Source organism: Ursus arctos, unplaced genomic scaffold, assembly GCF_023065955.2.
Source record: "Ursus arctos isolate Adak ecotype North America unplaced genomic scaffold, UrsArc2.0 scaffold_16, whole genome shotgun sequence".
In the NCBI taxonomy this organism is placed as follows: Eukaryota; Metazoa; Chordata; class Mammalia; order Carnivora; family Ursidae; genus Ursus; species Ursus arctos.
The window spans coordinates 20,936,763-20,948,668 of NW_026622830.1; the positions used below are offsets into that span (position 1 = coordinate 20,936,763).

An 11,906-nucleotide genomic window follows, 5' to 3' on the forward strand; every position below is an offset into this window, starting at 1 on the left:
GGGAGTGATGGAAATATCCTTTTGAATTGATTTATTGTCCTTTGCAATTTTTTGCTCTTGATTTCCCCAGTTCCCTTTTTTCTTTCTGTCACTTTCCCGTCACTTCCCCTAGGCCCAGAATCAGTCATAGTTTCTTGAGCACAGGGGCGCATCCCAACCAGCTTCTTATCCTCAGACATTCTTGTTCCTTAAAGCACCAACTTAGGGTGAAAATAGTCCTCCCCAGGGCCGCGTTCCTACAGCTACTCTCGTGCTGATTTCAGGTACATCTCAAGAGGTAATGAATTCATCTTGAAGTGAATTCTCTGTGTGCCTGTTACAACCAAGAGTCACAGAGATCGGACTTTCCCAGTCTCTGTCCCATTCTACTTTCCTACATCCACCCCACGCTTGTCCTTCAAGTTTAGACCCATCAGACAGGCTAATATTCGCCATTCATTATCTTTTCATTTCTAATTTTCTTTTGTGCCGCTAAAAGCAATTAAACCTGGAATTGGACCTTGCCGAGTCTCGAGTTGGTATTCAGGTGCCTCTGGAGGAGGAGAATGCAGCCAGGCCACTTGACTGCTGCGCCTTTGTTTGCTCTAGCGTGTTCCATTCAGGGTTGAGTCAGATGACCTCCCTCTTGCCAGGCTGGGAGGGGAGGAAGTGCAAGGTTGATTGGTTCACAAACACATCATCTGCAAACTTATTTTGAAGTCAAGGAAAAAAAGCAGTGTTGTCCTTGATCAGGAGCTGATTTGGCATCTTGATTCAGAAATTAATAAGCTCTGTAAATGGGAAAAGAAGTCTGAGACAATGGGAAACCTGGTCTCTTTGTGAGCCTCGTTACTGAAGGAAGGGGGGTAGTGAAACACTCCGTGCCCACGCCTACGGGTGATGTAGCTTCTGCTCCCTCAGCCCCAGGTCCCCTGGCTCAGGGAGCGGCCGCACCTTGCAGTGGTTGTTTGTCCTTCACTTTCCTCTCTCCTCACACACCACATCCATTCCAGAAGGAAGGCCTGTCTACCTGACTTGCAGAATCTCTCTTCAGACTATGCGCATCTCCTCGCCGGCCCCCTCCCCCTACTCCTGCCCCTGTTTATTCCCCACGCAGCAGGTGCTGACTCCCTCCACACACTCATGGGAGAAGGGAAGGCTGTTGTGTTTGTTGCCGGGGCCCAAGGGGGAGACCTGTAGCTAAGTGTTCAGAAGAGCGGGTGAGAACCAGAGCTGTCCACCGGTGCCCTGGCTTCCCCAGAGCTAGTGAGTGGCTGACGCAGGGTGGATGGCCCTCTGTGTGACAGGGCTGGCCAGGGAGCAGTAAGGGCCAGTGGCTGCTCGGAAAGAAGGAGGGTAAGCAGCCATGGGAGGGGCGGACGAGGCTTCCTTCTGCCGTACCCTTCTAGGTTCTTTGGCCGGTCTAATAATTGACGTAAGACAGATTAACAGGAGAAAAACACATTTTTTATTTCATACCTAAGGGCCTCTTATAAAAACATGAGACCCAAGGCCAAGGGGGGCAGTTGACGCTTCTTTGCCATGCTGAGCTAAGGAATGGCACGGGGGCCTGGGGCTTCACGGGGAGGAGGGGGGAGGAGGGTGAGTCACCGGACCTAAGAAAAGCAGATGTTTGGTAATTAGATGTTTGCCCTGCCATACACATAGCTTATTCAGATGAAAAGTGATCTCTGCTAATAGCCTCTTTCTGGGCCAGGCCCCCTATTCAAATTCTTCCAGGTAGTTGATGGAGAAGTAAGAATTGTTCTTGAATCTGCTAATTGCCTCGGGCTCAAGTCAGTCCACACGCCAAAGTGGCACTTTTGGGGGCAGCCTTCTCTGCTCCCCTTCACATGTCTGTGGGTCCGGCAGGTGGGGGATGGAACCTCAAGGGGCAGCCTCCCTGGCGTTGGCACTGAGACGAACTCAGCAGCTCCATGAAAGTTCCTCTTTGTGTGCGTTACCGTTGGCTTTTTCCTCCTCCTGTTTGCTTCTCCTGGCTCCAAAGAATGACCAAGCCTGTGTTTGCTTTTTTAATTTGTCATATTAAATAGAGCCTTTGTGGCAGGCTTTTACATCCAGGCTGTAAACTCTAGAAATGGAAATTGATCACGGGGTGGTTGATATAACCAAGGCTGTAAATGCTAAGAACAGAAATGCCATTCCAGTTTAATGCTTTTATCTAGCGAATGTGCCTTGTAAGGAGGGGCATAAATCTTGCAACTTGGGGGAGGGGTGGGGAGTAGGGGTAGGGTAGCACCTCGCCGTATGTTACCACTAGGTGTCACTGTTAACTGGCTATGCAAGAAAAATATTCCCCCAAAGTCCATCTAGTTAAAGAACTTCAATGGATAACAAACGAGAAAATCTGATTTGGGGTGTGGGAGAAGGGGTCAGCATACCACAAGTTGTAAACCAGGAAGGGTCCCTGAGGGTAAGCATTAGCTTACAAAGAACAGATCAGCCATGCCCCCACCTCAACCATGGCAGAGGCCCACTCAACTGATTGAAATTCCCGAGTAGCCCTGGATGCCTCTGAGATCTCTCCCAGCATGCAGTGGGCCTCCACAGTTCTGTGCCTTTCTGACCATGGAGCTCTTCCTTCTCACACATGAAAGGAATCTGAGATGAGAGCACATACCCCAAATTTCTGTGTTTTTCCTTAAAGCCAGTAAATGCTGTCAGCTTGATTCAGCTCAACTCTGTTGAAACCACGCTCCTTAGGCCTATCTCTGAGCAGCCTCGGAGGCTCCCTGTCTTTTGCAGGGAGGTCTTAAATCATCCAATAAGCCTTCCACCCTGGGGCTAAGGGGAACAAACAATGCAATACCTGTTTTGAAAAAGATGAAGTCCATGCTCCACAGGTCTCACAACGGAAGAACAATGCTTTTAGGCCCCTTGGTCTCCACCCCCAGGCCTGCCTCCACCTGCCAACCCCAGGCCCCACGTGGGGATGCAGGGTGCTGGCAGGTGGTGACTGGCCGGTGCCCCTTTTGGTTGTGCAAGTACTAATGGTGTGGTGGTGGCCGGGGAGGGGGGCTCCCTCCCAGCTTCTTCTGCCTGGCCATTGTATATGAGGGCCGAGGGCACCAGCCTTGGAGACGTTCAGACCTTACTGGCCCTGTGACTTTGAGCAAATGACTTCGTTTCCTTGTGGCTCATCTCCCTCCTCTGTAAACTAAGGGTGGTGGTAAATGAATTGCATTTCTTTAGGAGGGAGGCCACTCTGCGAGTCCCTTCATCCACCTGGCCAGCCGAGGAGCTGCGATGTGCCAGGCATTGTTCTAGGCACTGAAATGAGAGGAGAGCAAGAGAGAGGAGGCCTCTGCCCTCACAGGGCTTGTGCTCTGGAGGTGTATTTGTGTGTGTGTGCACCCCCCGTGAGGGACGTATGTAAACACACCAGATTCGAGATGCAGGATGTATGTGTCATGTGAACGTCTGTGCACTCGGGCATGGTGTGTCTTATTGTAAGTCTGCCTCATCTTCACTGAACTCCGAAGAGAGTTTTTCACCCCAGAATGATCTTTTCATGTTAATTGTGCCACCTCCCCCTACCACCCTCTGCGTGAGAAGTCAGGACCGGGTTTCAAGGTTCATTTACTGGCTGACTTCCCCACTTTCCTTCTAGCAGTAGGATCCCAGCCCATCAAAGAACCAGCTGGTGCCTTCAAACCCTGGACGAACACGGACTGCCACGGGCTCGTTCATTTCATCCCCGTCAGAGCCCGGCTCCTCTCTTTACCCACACACGGGCCTATTATATTTGAACAGATCGGGAGCCACAGAGGTGATCCGTTAGTTCAGCTGAGCTTGAAATTAGTAGCTCATCCCCTCAGATGTCGTGGGCAGTTTGTTTGAGCGTGGGCTGCAAAGCTGTTTCCCCCTTGGATCGCACCCAGCATGGAAATGAGGGCGCTCCTAATATTTTTCCTTTTGACATTTGATTAATAGTTGACAAATCCAGACCCAAGTAGTTAGCTTTCCTATTATCCATCTTTTGACAGGCATTGCTGCTTTTCTTTTCCAGGCTCATTGTTCTAAAATACACTCAGGTCTGAAGCTGTTCCCTGTGCATATACAGGCATGATTTCCTGGTGTCGAAGATAAGAGACCTCTGCCATGCAGATTATAAACAAAGTGGGTTGCTGGGTTTCAGATCTGAAGGCAGGGACCTCCGTGCTGCTTAAGCCGAATGCTGTGCATCCTTCCCCTGCTTCCTTGGTGTTGTGCTGTGATTGATAATCTACCGGGGTCAGCCATGTTACCCCCCAGTGGAAAGTGTGGGGCGTGCCTGCGCGTCTGCACACTGCACTGGGTTGGGATCCAGAATGTGCTTGATGCTCCGGGGAGCAGGACCACCTGCACAAAGTGGGTTTCACATGTCAAAAGCTTTGGCAGCCCACAGGGTACCTGTCTCACCACTTCGCAGGGTCCGCAGTCTGTCCTGAGCACCTAAGAGGCCACTGTGAATGTCATGATCTTAGTACCGAGTAAAGCAGCCAGGAAAATGGCCTTGATTATCTTATTATATGTGTGTTTATTTAATTGACAAGCCAAGTACTGTGTTGAAAGTTGAAAGATTACAAAGATGAATACCAGGTTAGCGCGGGCCTCACGCTGCTGCTCGTTGGCGGCGTAACCCTGGGCCAATCAGTTTACTTCTCCAAGTCTTCGCTCCTCGTCTGCAAGACCAGAGTGAGCGTATCTGTTATCTTCCGCCTAATCAAATTATTGCCAGGATTCAGTAAATTCGTGCATGTTATTCTTCGGCATAAAATGTCCGCACAGAGGAAAAAGTCAGTAGTGGTTGTTAGCATTATTAACTTCCTCCTGATTCCAGAAAAGACCTAGGTCATCTTACCAATTAAGGGGATGCAACAATAACAGTAACAAAAAGAGGAAAAAACCAAGGTGAAGCCAGGGGTGAGGTTAACATAGAAAGTGCACACCTAGAGCTCTGCACTGTGCTGGTCATGAGCCTTCAGGGTGGCCCTCGTCTTCCTCACAGACAGAGCAAAGAGGGCAGTGCATCTGTGGGGCACCTTCTCGGCATCCCTTTGCAGAAAGAGGCACAGCTTTCCGTGGTTGTGAACCCTAAGAAAATTTCTCCGTGGGTCATCTCAGAAGAACACTGGGTACTGTTGTGACTAATGTCGCTAACGTCCTTGCAGTGAACACACAAGTATACCTCCTAGAGCTGCGTCTTCCCTGCATCCATCAGCAGAGGCTGCTGGCTTAGTGCCAAAGCGTGGCTTCCAGGAAAACAGACCGGGGGGGAGGGGAACCAAATAGGTAGACAGCTACAAAGATGTCTTTATCTTCAAGGGTATGCACCTTCGGGGTGAGAGGGTGGGTGTGGAGCAGGAAACGCTGCATGTGGCCTGAGTCAGCCCCCTGGGTGCTGGCACAGGTCCGCTTTGAAATCAGCGCCTACCAGCGTCCTGGCTGCTGGGGGGCGGGGGGCAGGGGGGATCTAGGCCTGTGGGGGGCCTGGAGGTAGGAGAGGCAGCCAGATGGAAGGGGCTGCTTTTAAATCCTGCCCCAGTGGGATTTAAGCCCTTCTAGGTTCTGGCTTATTTTTGAATCGTCTGTAACAGATTGGTCCTCTCAGTGCCGTATCTTTTTAAATATGCACAAAGCGATGGAGTCATTCCACTGCATTTATGATACTTTGTCTTGTGGTACTTTAGGGGTGCGATTAGCATCGTAAGCTTCTACTGGTGTTTATAGTTTTAAATCCTGTCCCCGTTGCATTTAAATATTTTTATTATCGGTCTCTGTGTGAGAATGCGAGATGGAGTTAGATCGATAGATGAATGGTTTTGAACAGGTAAATATAGTTAAGTGTAACGAGTACGTATAGCTGCAGAGGTAATTGGTAGTATTTATTTGGAGAGTAAATCGTTGCTCCAAGTCATAATCCTCCATTTCCAACATTTAGAAACAAAAAACGACCTCCTCGTAAGAGAAGATAGCTAAATTGAATAGCAAGAAAGGACAGCCTTGAAATACTGGTTAACCAATGAACCGAGACCCATTAGAGTAAATTACCAAGATAGAAACATCACCCCACTGCTCGCTGGCTAGGACACGTCGACACCCCGAGCATCCATTTGTTTAAAAGGAAACACACAGCCTCATTTGTAGCATCGGCATGCACCGAGTCGCAGGAGAAGAGATGGCCAGAGAAGAAAAGAGTGTACAAGTTCTGCCAGAAAGGGAATAGCAGGGAAGCTGGAATAAGTTTGTGGGTGTGCCTGCTTTCCAACAAGTGAGTTTATTTTCTGATTGCATTTAGTCATGGCCATGTAGAGACAGCTTGTATTATGTTCCTAAGGAGACATCCCTGAATAACTTCTTTAGAAGCCCAAAATAAATAAATAAACAGATCACAAAGCCACAAGTTCTTTACCACTGGCACTTATGCAGACAGCTCATGAGAGCATTTTATAAATCCAGAAAGAGACAAGGAGCAGCAGATCCCTCAAGCAAGTAATTGACAGAGAAAGAATAGCCTGTCACCCAGGAGAGCTGGAAGCTCTGCATTTCACTTAGAGTTTATTTAGCTTCACCAGGCCTGGACTGGCTGGCGGTTTTCTAGAGCTGCGTTTGAGCAGATGCTGTCTAGACCGAGATGGTGAGGACTCACTCTATAATATTTGCATCTGCGGCAGTATGGGGGTGTTGCCACATTTTGGGGCACTAAGGGGCTGTGATCCAGCGCCCCTGCTTGACCCAGTGCCCCAACCACTGGGGACTGTTGACACTGAAAGGGGCCTTAGAACTGATGTTTACCGAGAAGCAGCTTGCCGTGTGCCCTCCTCAAGAGGCCTTCCCCAGCTCCACCCCACATGCGCAGCCCTCTCCACAGTGCACCGTGGGTTTCTCTGCCTAGTCCCTTCTCCCTACGTGAGGCGGAGCCCCAAGGCCGGAACCTCCGTCAATCCATCTCTGTGTCCCACACACCCAGCTCAGTGCCTGGGCTGGAACAGGTGAACCACAACGAGGTGGGACCCGAGCCCTGCTGACCGGATTCTCGTAGCACATTTCCTACCCGTCCCCCCCCAGCTTTGTCACTCGGAGCAGGCCGCTATTGATCATAGAGGAATGAGCTGCTTCTGGTGGTTCGGTGTCTGGAGTTTATTAGGTACTTGCTGATGGCCGTCAATTGTAGATAGGGCTGGAGTGCAGGGAAATGGCTGCCTGCATGAAGCGAAATTCAATAAAACCGCATTTTAAGTGAAAAATCAGTATAAACACCAGGCTTCTTTACCATGGAAACAGAGGTTGCTTAGAAACTGCCTAACGGCGAGTTCTAAATTTTTTAAAGTCAAGTTATCATTTAAGCTACACGGCCCTACAGGTTATTGAGAGATAATCACTCGCCTCAGGACACTCGGAGGCATGAGGCACAGCTGAGTGCCTCCCGAAACTCTGGGGACCAGATAATCTCTTGATAACTGTGCTCCCCGGAGCCACTGATTTGGGCCTGGGGGAAGGAGAAAGAAATTTTTGTTCAGGACTTAAATGGTGTACATATATTTTTTTTAAGTGTTTCTCTTTGGGTTTGAACAAACCTGGAGCTGGCCATTTGGCACGTTCAACGGCCGTCTCTGCCATGTCTCACAATGTATGAGGAACATTTTCCAGGCAGTTACCCCAGTCACTTCAAAGCGGAGGTCCTCTCTTTGTCTTCTGGCTTTTGATTATGCAAAAGGACTTCTAAGGTCTTCAGCTTTGGGCTCTTCACTTTCTGGGGACCCCTCTCCCCAGCTCAGAATGGGTAAGAACTGGCTGCAGGGCAAAGCGGTAGCAGAGTTTGGAACAAAGCTGGGCCCCTGAGCTCTTAGACCAAACCGGGGCGTCCGTTCAGCTTCCAGGGGCTTAAAGTGGACAAGGGTTCAGGGTCAGCATGTGTCCGCGTTCAGAGTTCAGCAGGTTGCGTGCCTTTCGCCGAGCAAGAGCACGGCTCCACCTGCCAGCACTTGGTTGCCCAGCATGCCATTTGCTCCCAGCCTCGGGCACACAGAGGGCGAAGAACATTGCATTTGTTTCTTCCTGAAAATAACAGGCGGAAGGAGAGTGCCACTGGCTGAGACCTGGGACCCCCACCAAGTCAGTATGAAGGAAATTGCGAGTGAAACAAAAGACAAATGTTTTGCCCTTTTCAGAGTGTCTGAGAAGTTTCCGTGGTGTGGCGGTGCTGCAGAGGTTGGTAGTGATAATTATTCCTCAGACACACATACTCTCTGGAAGAAGCAGTGTTTTCATTATACACTTCAAAGTGTTTTCCTGCACCTCGTCTCCTTAGAGCCTCGCCACAAACTTGTGAGAAGGGCGGGGCGGGTGTGAGCCTCTTCCTTTGGAGAAAGAGGAAACAGGTTCCCGTGGCAAGGTAATTTGCTCCAAGCCCCAGAGGCAGGATGCCTGCCATTCTGGGGAGTCTGCCCCTTTAAGAGCTAAGAAAGGAGACCCAAAATAATTCTTGCAAGAGTTTGGCTCTCACTTAATAAAAGAAGGTGAACTTTGTACACACGTTCTTCCTTTGCCTCCCTGTGAGCATTGTATTTAGAGTTCTCACAGGGCGAGGAGAGTGGCTTCTTTCCCTTTCCTTTCCTGCCAACGAGTTCGACATCTGCATTTAGCATGTTAAAAAGGATTCACAGTGAACATCGCAACGTGTTCGTGCCGTGTTAAGTCAGAGCAGAGCCGTGACTGAGGTGGGCCATGGCCTCACGTCGCTGGGTGTTGCCCACATCAAAATATTCCTCAGTGTGCCAGGCTGTAGCCTGAGAAACCGTTGCAGCTCTGGAAGGGGAAAAAAAAATCAAATGAAACCATTTGCATTCTAACCGTCTTTGGCACCAGGGAAAACTGTCAACTGTGTCACATGTAAATAGAAATCAGCTTCCCATTTTTGGTGTGTTTTTTCATAATTTCCCTTGCCACTCTAATTATCAAAGATATTTTTGTTTTTAAACAAAAATTGTCTCCCACGCAGGCCCCATCTCCTTTCTGCGGTGAAGTGGAAACGATGAATTAGAATATTCTAATCACTTCTCCTGCACCCACCGCTGAGATTATAAGCACGAGATTATCCTAAGTAAAGAAAACTTAAATTGTGTAGGCACAAACCAGGCCAGAAAAATTTTCAAAGGGCCCCCTCCCACCTGCCTCCCTTGCCTCCTTAGCAGATGTCTATTAAACCCCGGGAAGAAAGCAAAACCGGCTTCCCCCCAGAGTAAAACCCAAATCCCCCAAGGGCACGGGGTTTTCAGATGAACAGAATTAAGGACAGAATTTAGCTCCATTCAGCAAGCATTTAAATTCCTGTTTGCTGTCCAACAATATGGGAGAGGCTCCTAGGTCATCAGGAATTAAATGTGATTCATCAGATATATGCTGTCCACCCTATTACTTGGTAGATAGGGATCACATGGGCTAGATGCTGTGTAGGGCTGGATCTGTTTTCTCATTTAAGCCTCAGCAAAACCCCAAATGAAGTATATCCCCCATTTTTAGCATGAGACTGAGACCAAGCCCACTTGAATAATCTCCCACAGCCACAGGGCAGGGGTGTCCGTGATAACGTGAATCCTCTTGGTATCCTTCCCTCGACCTTCCTTGGTGATGAACACTTGACCTCTCCTTTAGATCCCTTTGTAGGATGTAATTTTCCAGAGAGGTGTGTCATCTTAAGCCATTATCATGCAGTGTCATAAATCACTTCTTAAATGTAAGAACCTGTTGGGTCAGGTATTCGTTGAGAGCTTACCCTATGCCATCCGGGTGCGGCAGTGAAGCAAAAAGGTGTGGTCACAGCCCTCAGGAGCTGTATTGTGAGAAGGGGAGATGGTCAATAGACAGTAAGTGCTGGGAGGGCTATCCTGAAAGAGAAAAATAGGGGGCAGCCGCCTAAGCAAAATGGTCCAGGAAGACCAACCTCTCGGAGCAGGTGACATGTGCCAACAGGGAGCTGCCCATCCGGGGGAGGGTCTCATCCTTCCTGGGATTGAAAAGCCGGACTCTGAATCACTGAGTCAGCCAGGGGTATGAAGTTTATACTTGGACTGCTCAGTGCAGTGGCCTTGGGCACATGGTTGGTCATTCAGAAATGGGATATGAACAGATAAGAGAGAGGCAAGGGTGGCAACCCCAAGGTTCAGGCCAAGTTAAAGAACCTCACCCTTAGGGAGCATATGGTGTTGGGTGGCCCAGGCCCTTCAGTTCTGTCCCTGTCACGTGTAGGACGCCAGTGCTCTGGCTCAGCCGGTTTCTGCTGCAGGAGAGTAGTTGGGTCTGATCCCTGTGTGAGCATATCCAGACCACCAGGAACCCATGGCTCTTGGTGGCCGGAAGGGGCCGAGCTACAGAGGTCAGCAGCAAGCTGGCGGGCCAGGGATGAGGACCTGGAGACTCCGGAGTGTGGGCTTACCCTGTGAGCCTGGAGTGACGGGTAGGCCCTGTCAGTTTTCTTTGAAAACTCCTGCTTGACACCCCAGAACTTAACTGGGTTTCTTCGCCAAGAGCTTGTTTGATGTCAGTATTGTTCTGCTCAGACTAATTTTCTTCTCAATGTCAATGGATATGAAACTCTTCATATGCTGTGGGTCCATCCTCATGGCCCTGTCTTACGAACTACAGTGGCTTTGCTCTGCTGTTCAAAGGGATTTGATGTTATTATCAGGTTCTCCCCCAAATAACCCAGTAAGCAGCGTCTCCGGGAGAACACCAGCCGCTCTCCCTTCTCTCTCTTGAGAGCCCAGCCCACCCTCCCTTCTGTCTCTCCGCAGGGTTTTCCTCCACCTGATGAAGGTGGACCCGGACTCCACCTGGTTTCTCCTGAACGAACTTTACTGCCCCGAGCAGCTCACACCTCCCCACCCCAGCCTCCACCCCGTGCATCTGCGAGGGATCACCGGGCAGGGGAACCCCTACGCGGCCAATGTGCTCCGCCTGCTCCAGGAGCTGCAGTGACCCCCCCACACGCACCCGGATGCTGCACACAGTATCCCTGTCCCCGCAGGCGGGACTGACCCCACCCTGGCCCCAGGTGGTGGCAGAGAAGACGGCGAAGGTGGATTAGACAGCCAATCGATTTATAAATTGATCGATCACACAACTGCTTAGAAATTGGATTGAAGGAAAGTAGCTGACTGGCTGACTGTTATTTATATTTCATACCTGGTGTTTTCAAATGACATTGTCTCGCAGCTCTAAGGGCTTAACTCCTTCGCTTACCATCTCCTCGGCCCCAGCTGCCCCACAGGCCGTCCTCACCACACACGCACCCCCACACCGAAGAGCCTAGGGACGTATGGACAGGGGCCTCTACTATGCACCGAGTGTGTCCCCTGAGCACCTGAGGACCACGTGGAAGTACCACGCACCCAGGAGTCTTCAGAACACAGCCCTGCGTCACAGACACGCACACCTCCTCTCCTGGAACAGTGAGCTGGAGCAAACTCATTGTACCTAACCTGTTACTTGGAAGAAATGAAATAAAGGCACTTCTTGGATGAAAACTATGTTCAAGAGCTCACTTTAAAGTTTGTTATTTAAGTTGGGTGCTTTTTTTTTTTTTTTAATTTATTTGTCAGAGAGACAGCAGAAAGAGGGGGAGCGGCAGGCAGAGGGAGAAGCAGGCTCCCTGCTGAGCAAGGAGCTGAATGCAGGACTCGATCCCAGCACCCTGGGATCGTGACCTGAGCTGAAGGCAGTGGCTTAAGTGACGGAGCCACCCAGGTGTCCCTAAATTGGGTGCTTTTTAAGAAACGAGTTTATGTTCTAGAATGGGTAATACAGAGCCATGGCGTAAAATCCAAGCAGTACAAAACAGAAACAGTGAAGTCAGTCTTCCCACCTTGTTCCCCAGACATCTGGTTTCCCTCCCCAAAGACAATACTCATGACAGTTTTTTGCAT

General features: G+C 49.8%; 1 protein-coding gene across 3 annotated transcripts in view; it reads left to right on the plus strand.

The window, feature by feature from the left end:
• The window catches only part of TTI1 (TELO2 interacting protein 1), a 44,439-nt gene extending 32,932 nt beyond the window's left edge, over positions 1 to 11,507 (plus strand). For all 3 annotated transcript variants that reach the window (XM_026503483.4, XM_057312529.1, XM_057312528.1), the window contains one exon: positions 10,776 to 11,507. In XM_026503483.4, coding sequence (XP_026359268.2) covers positions 10,776 to 10,959 — 184 coding nt within the window. In that variant the 3' untranslated portion in view covers positions 10,960 to 11,507. The remainder of the gene's footprint in view (positions 1 to 10,775) is intronic.
• Positions 11,508 to 11,906: the final 399 nt, after the last annotated feature.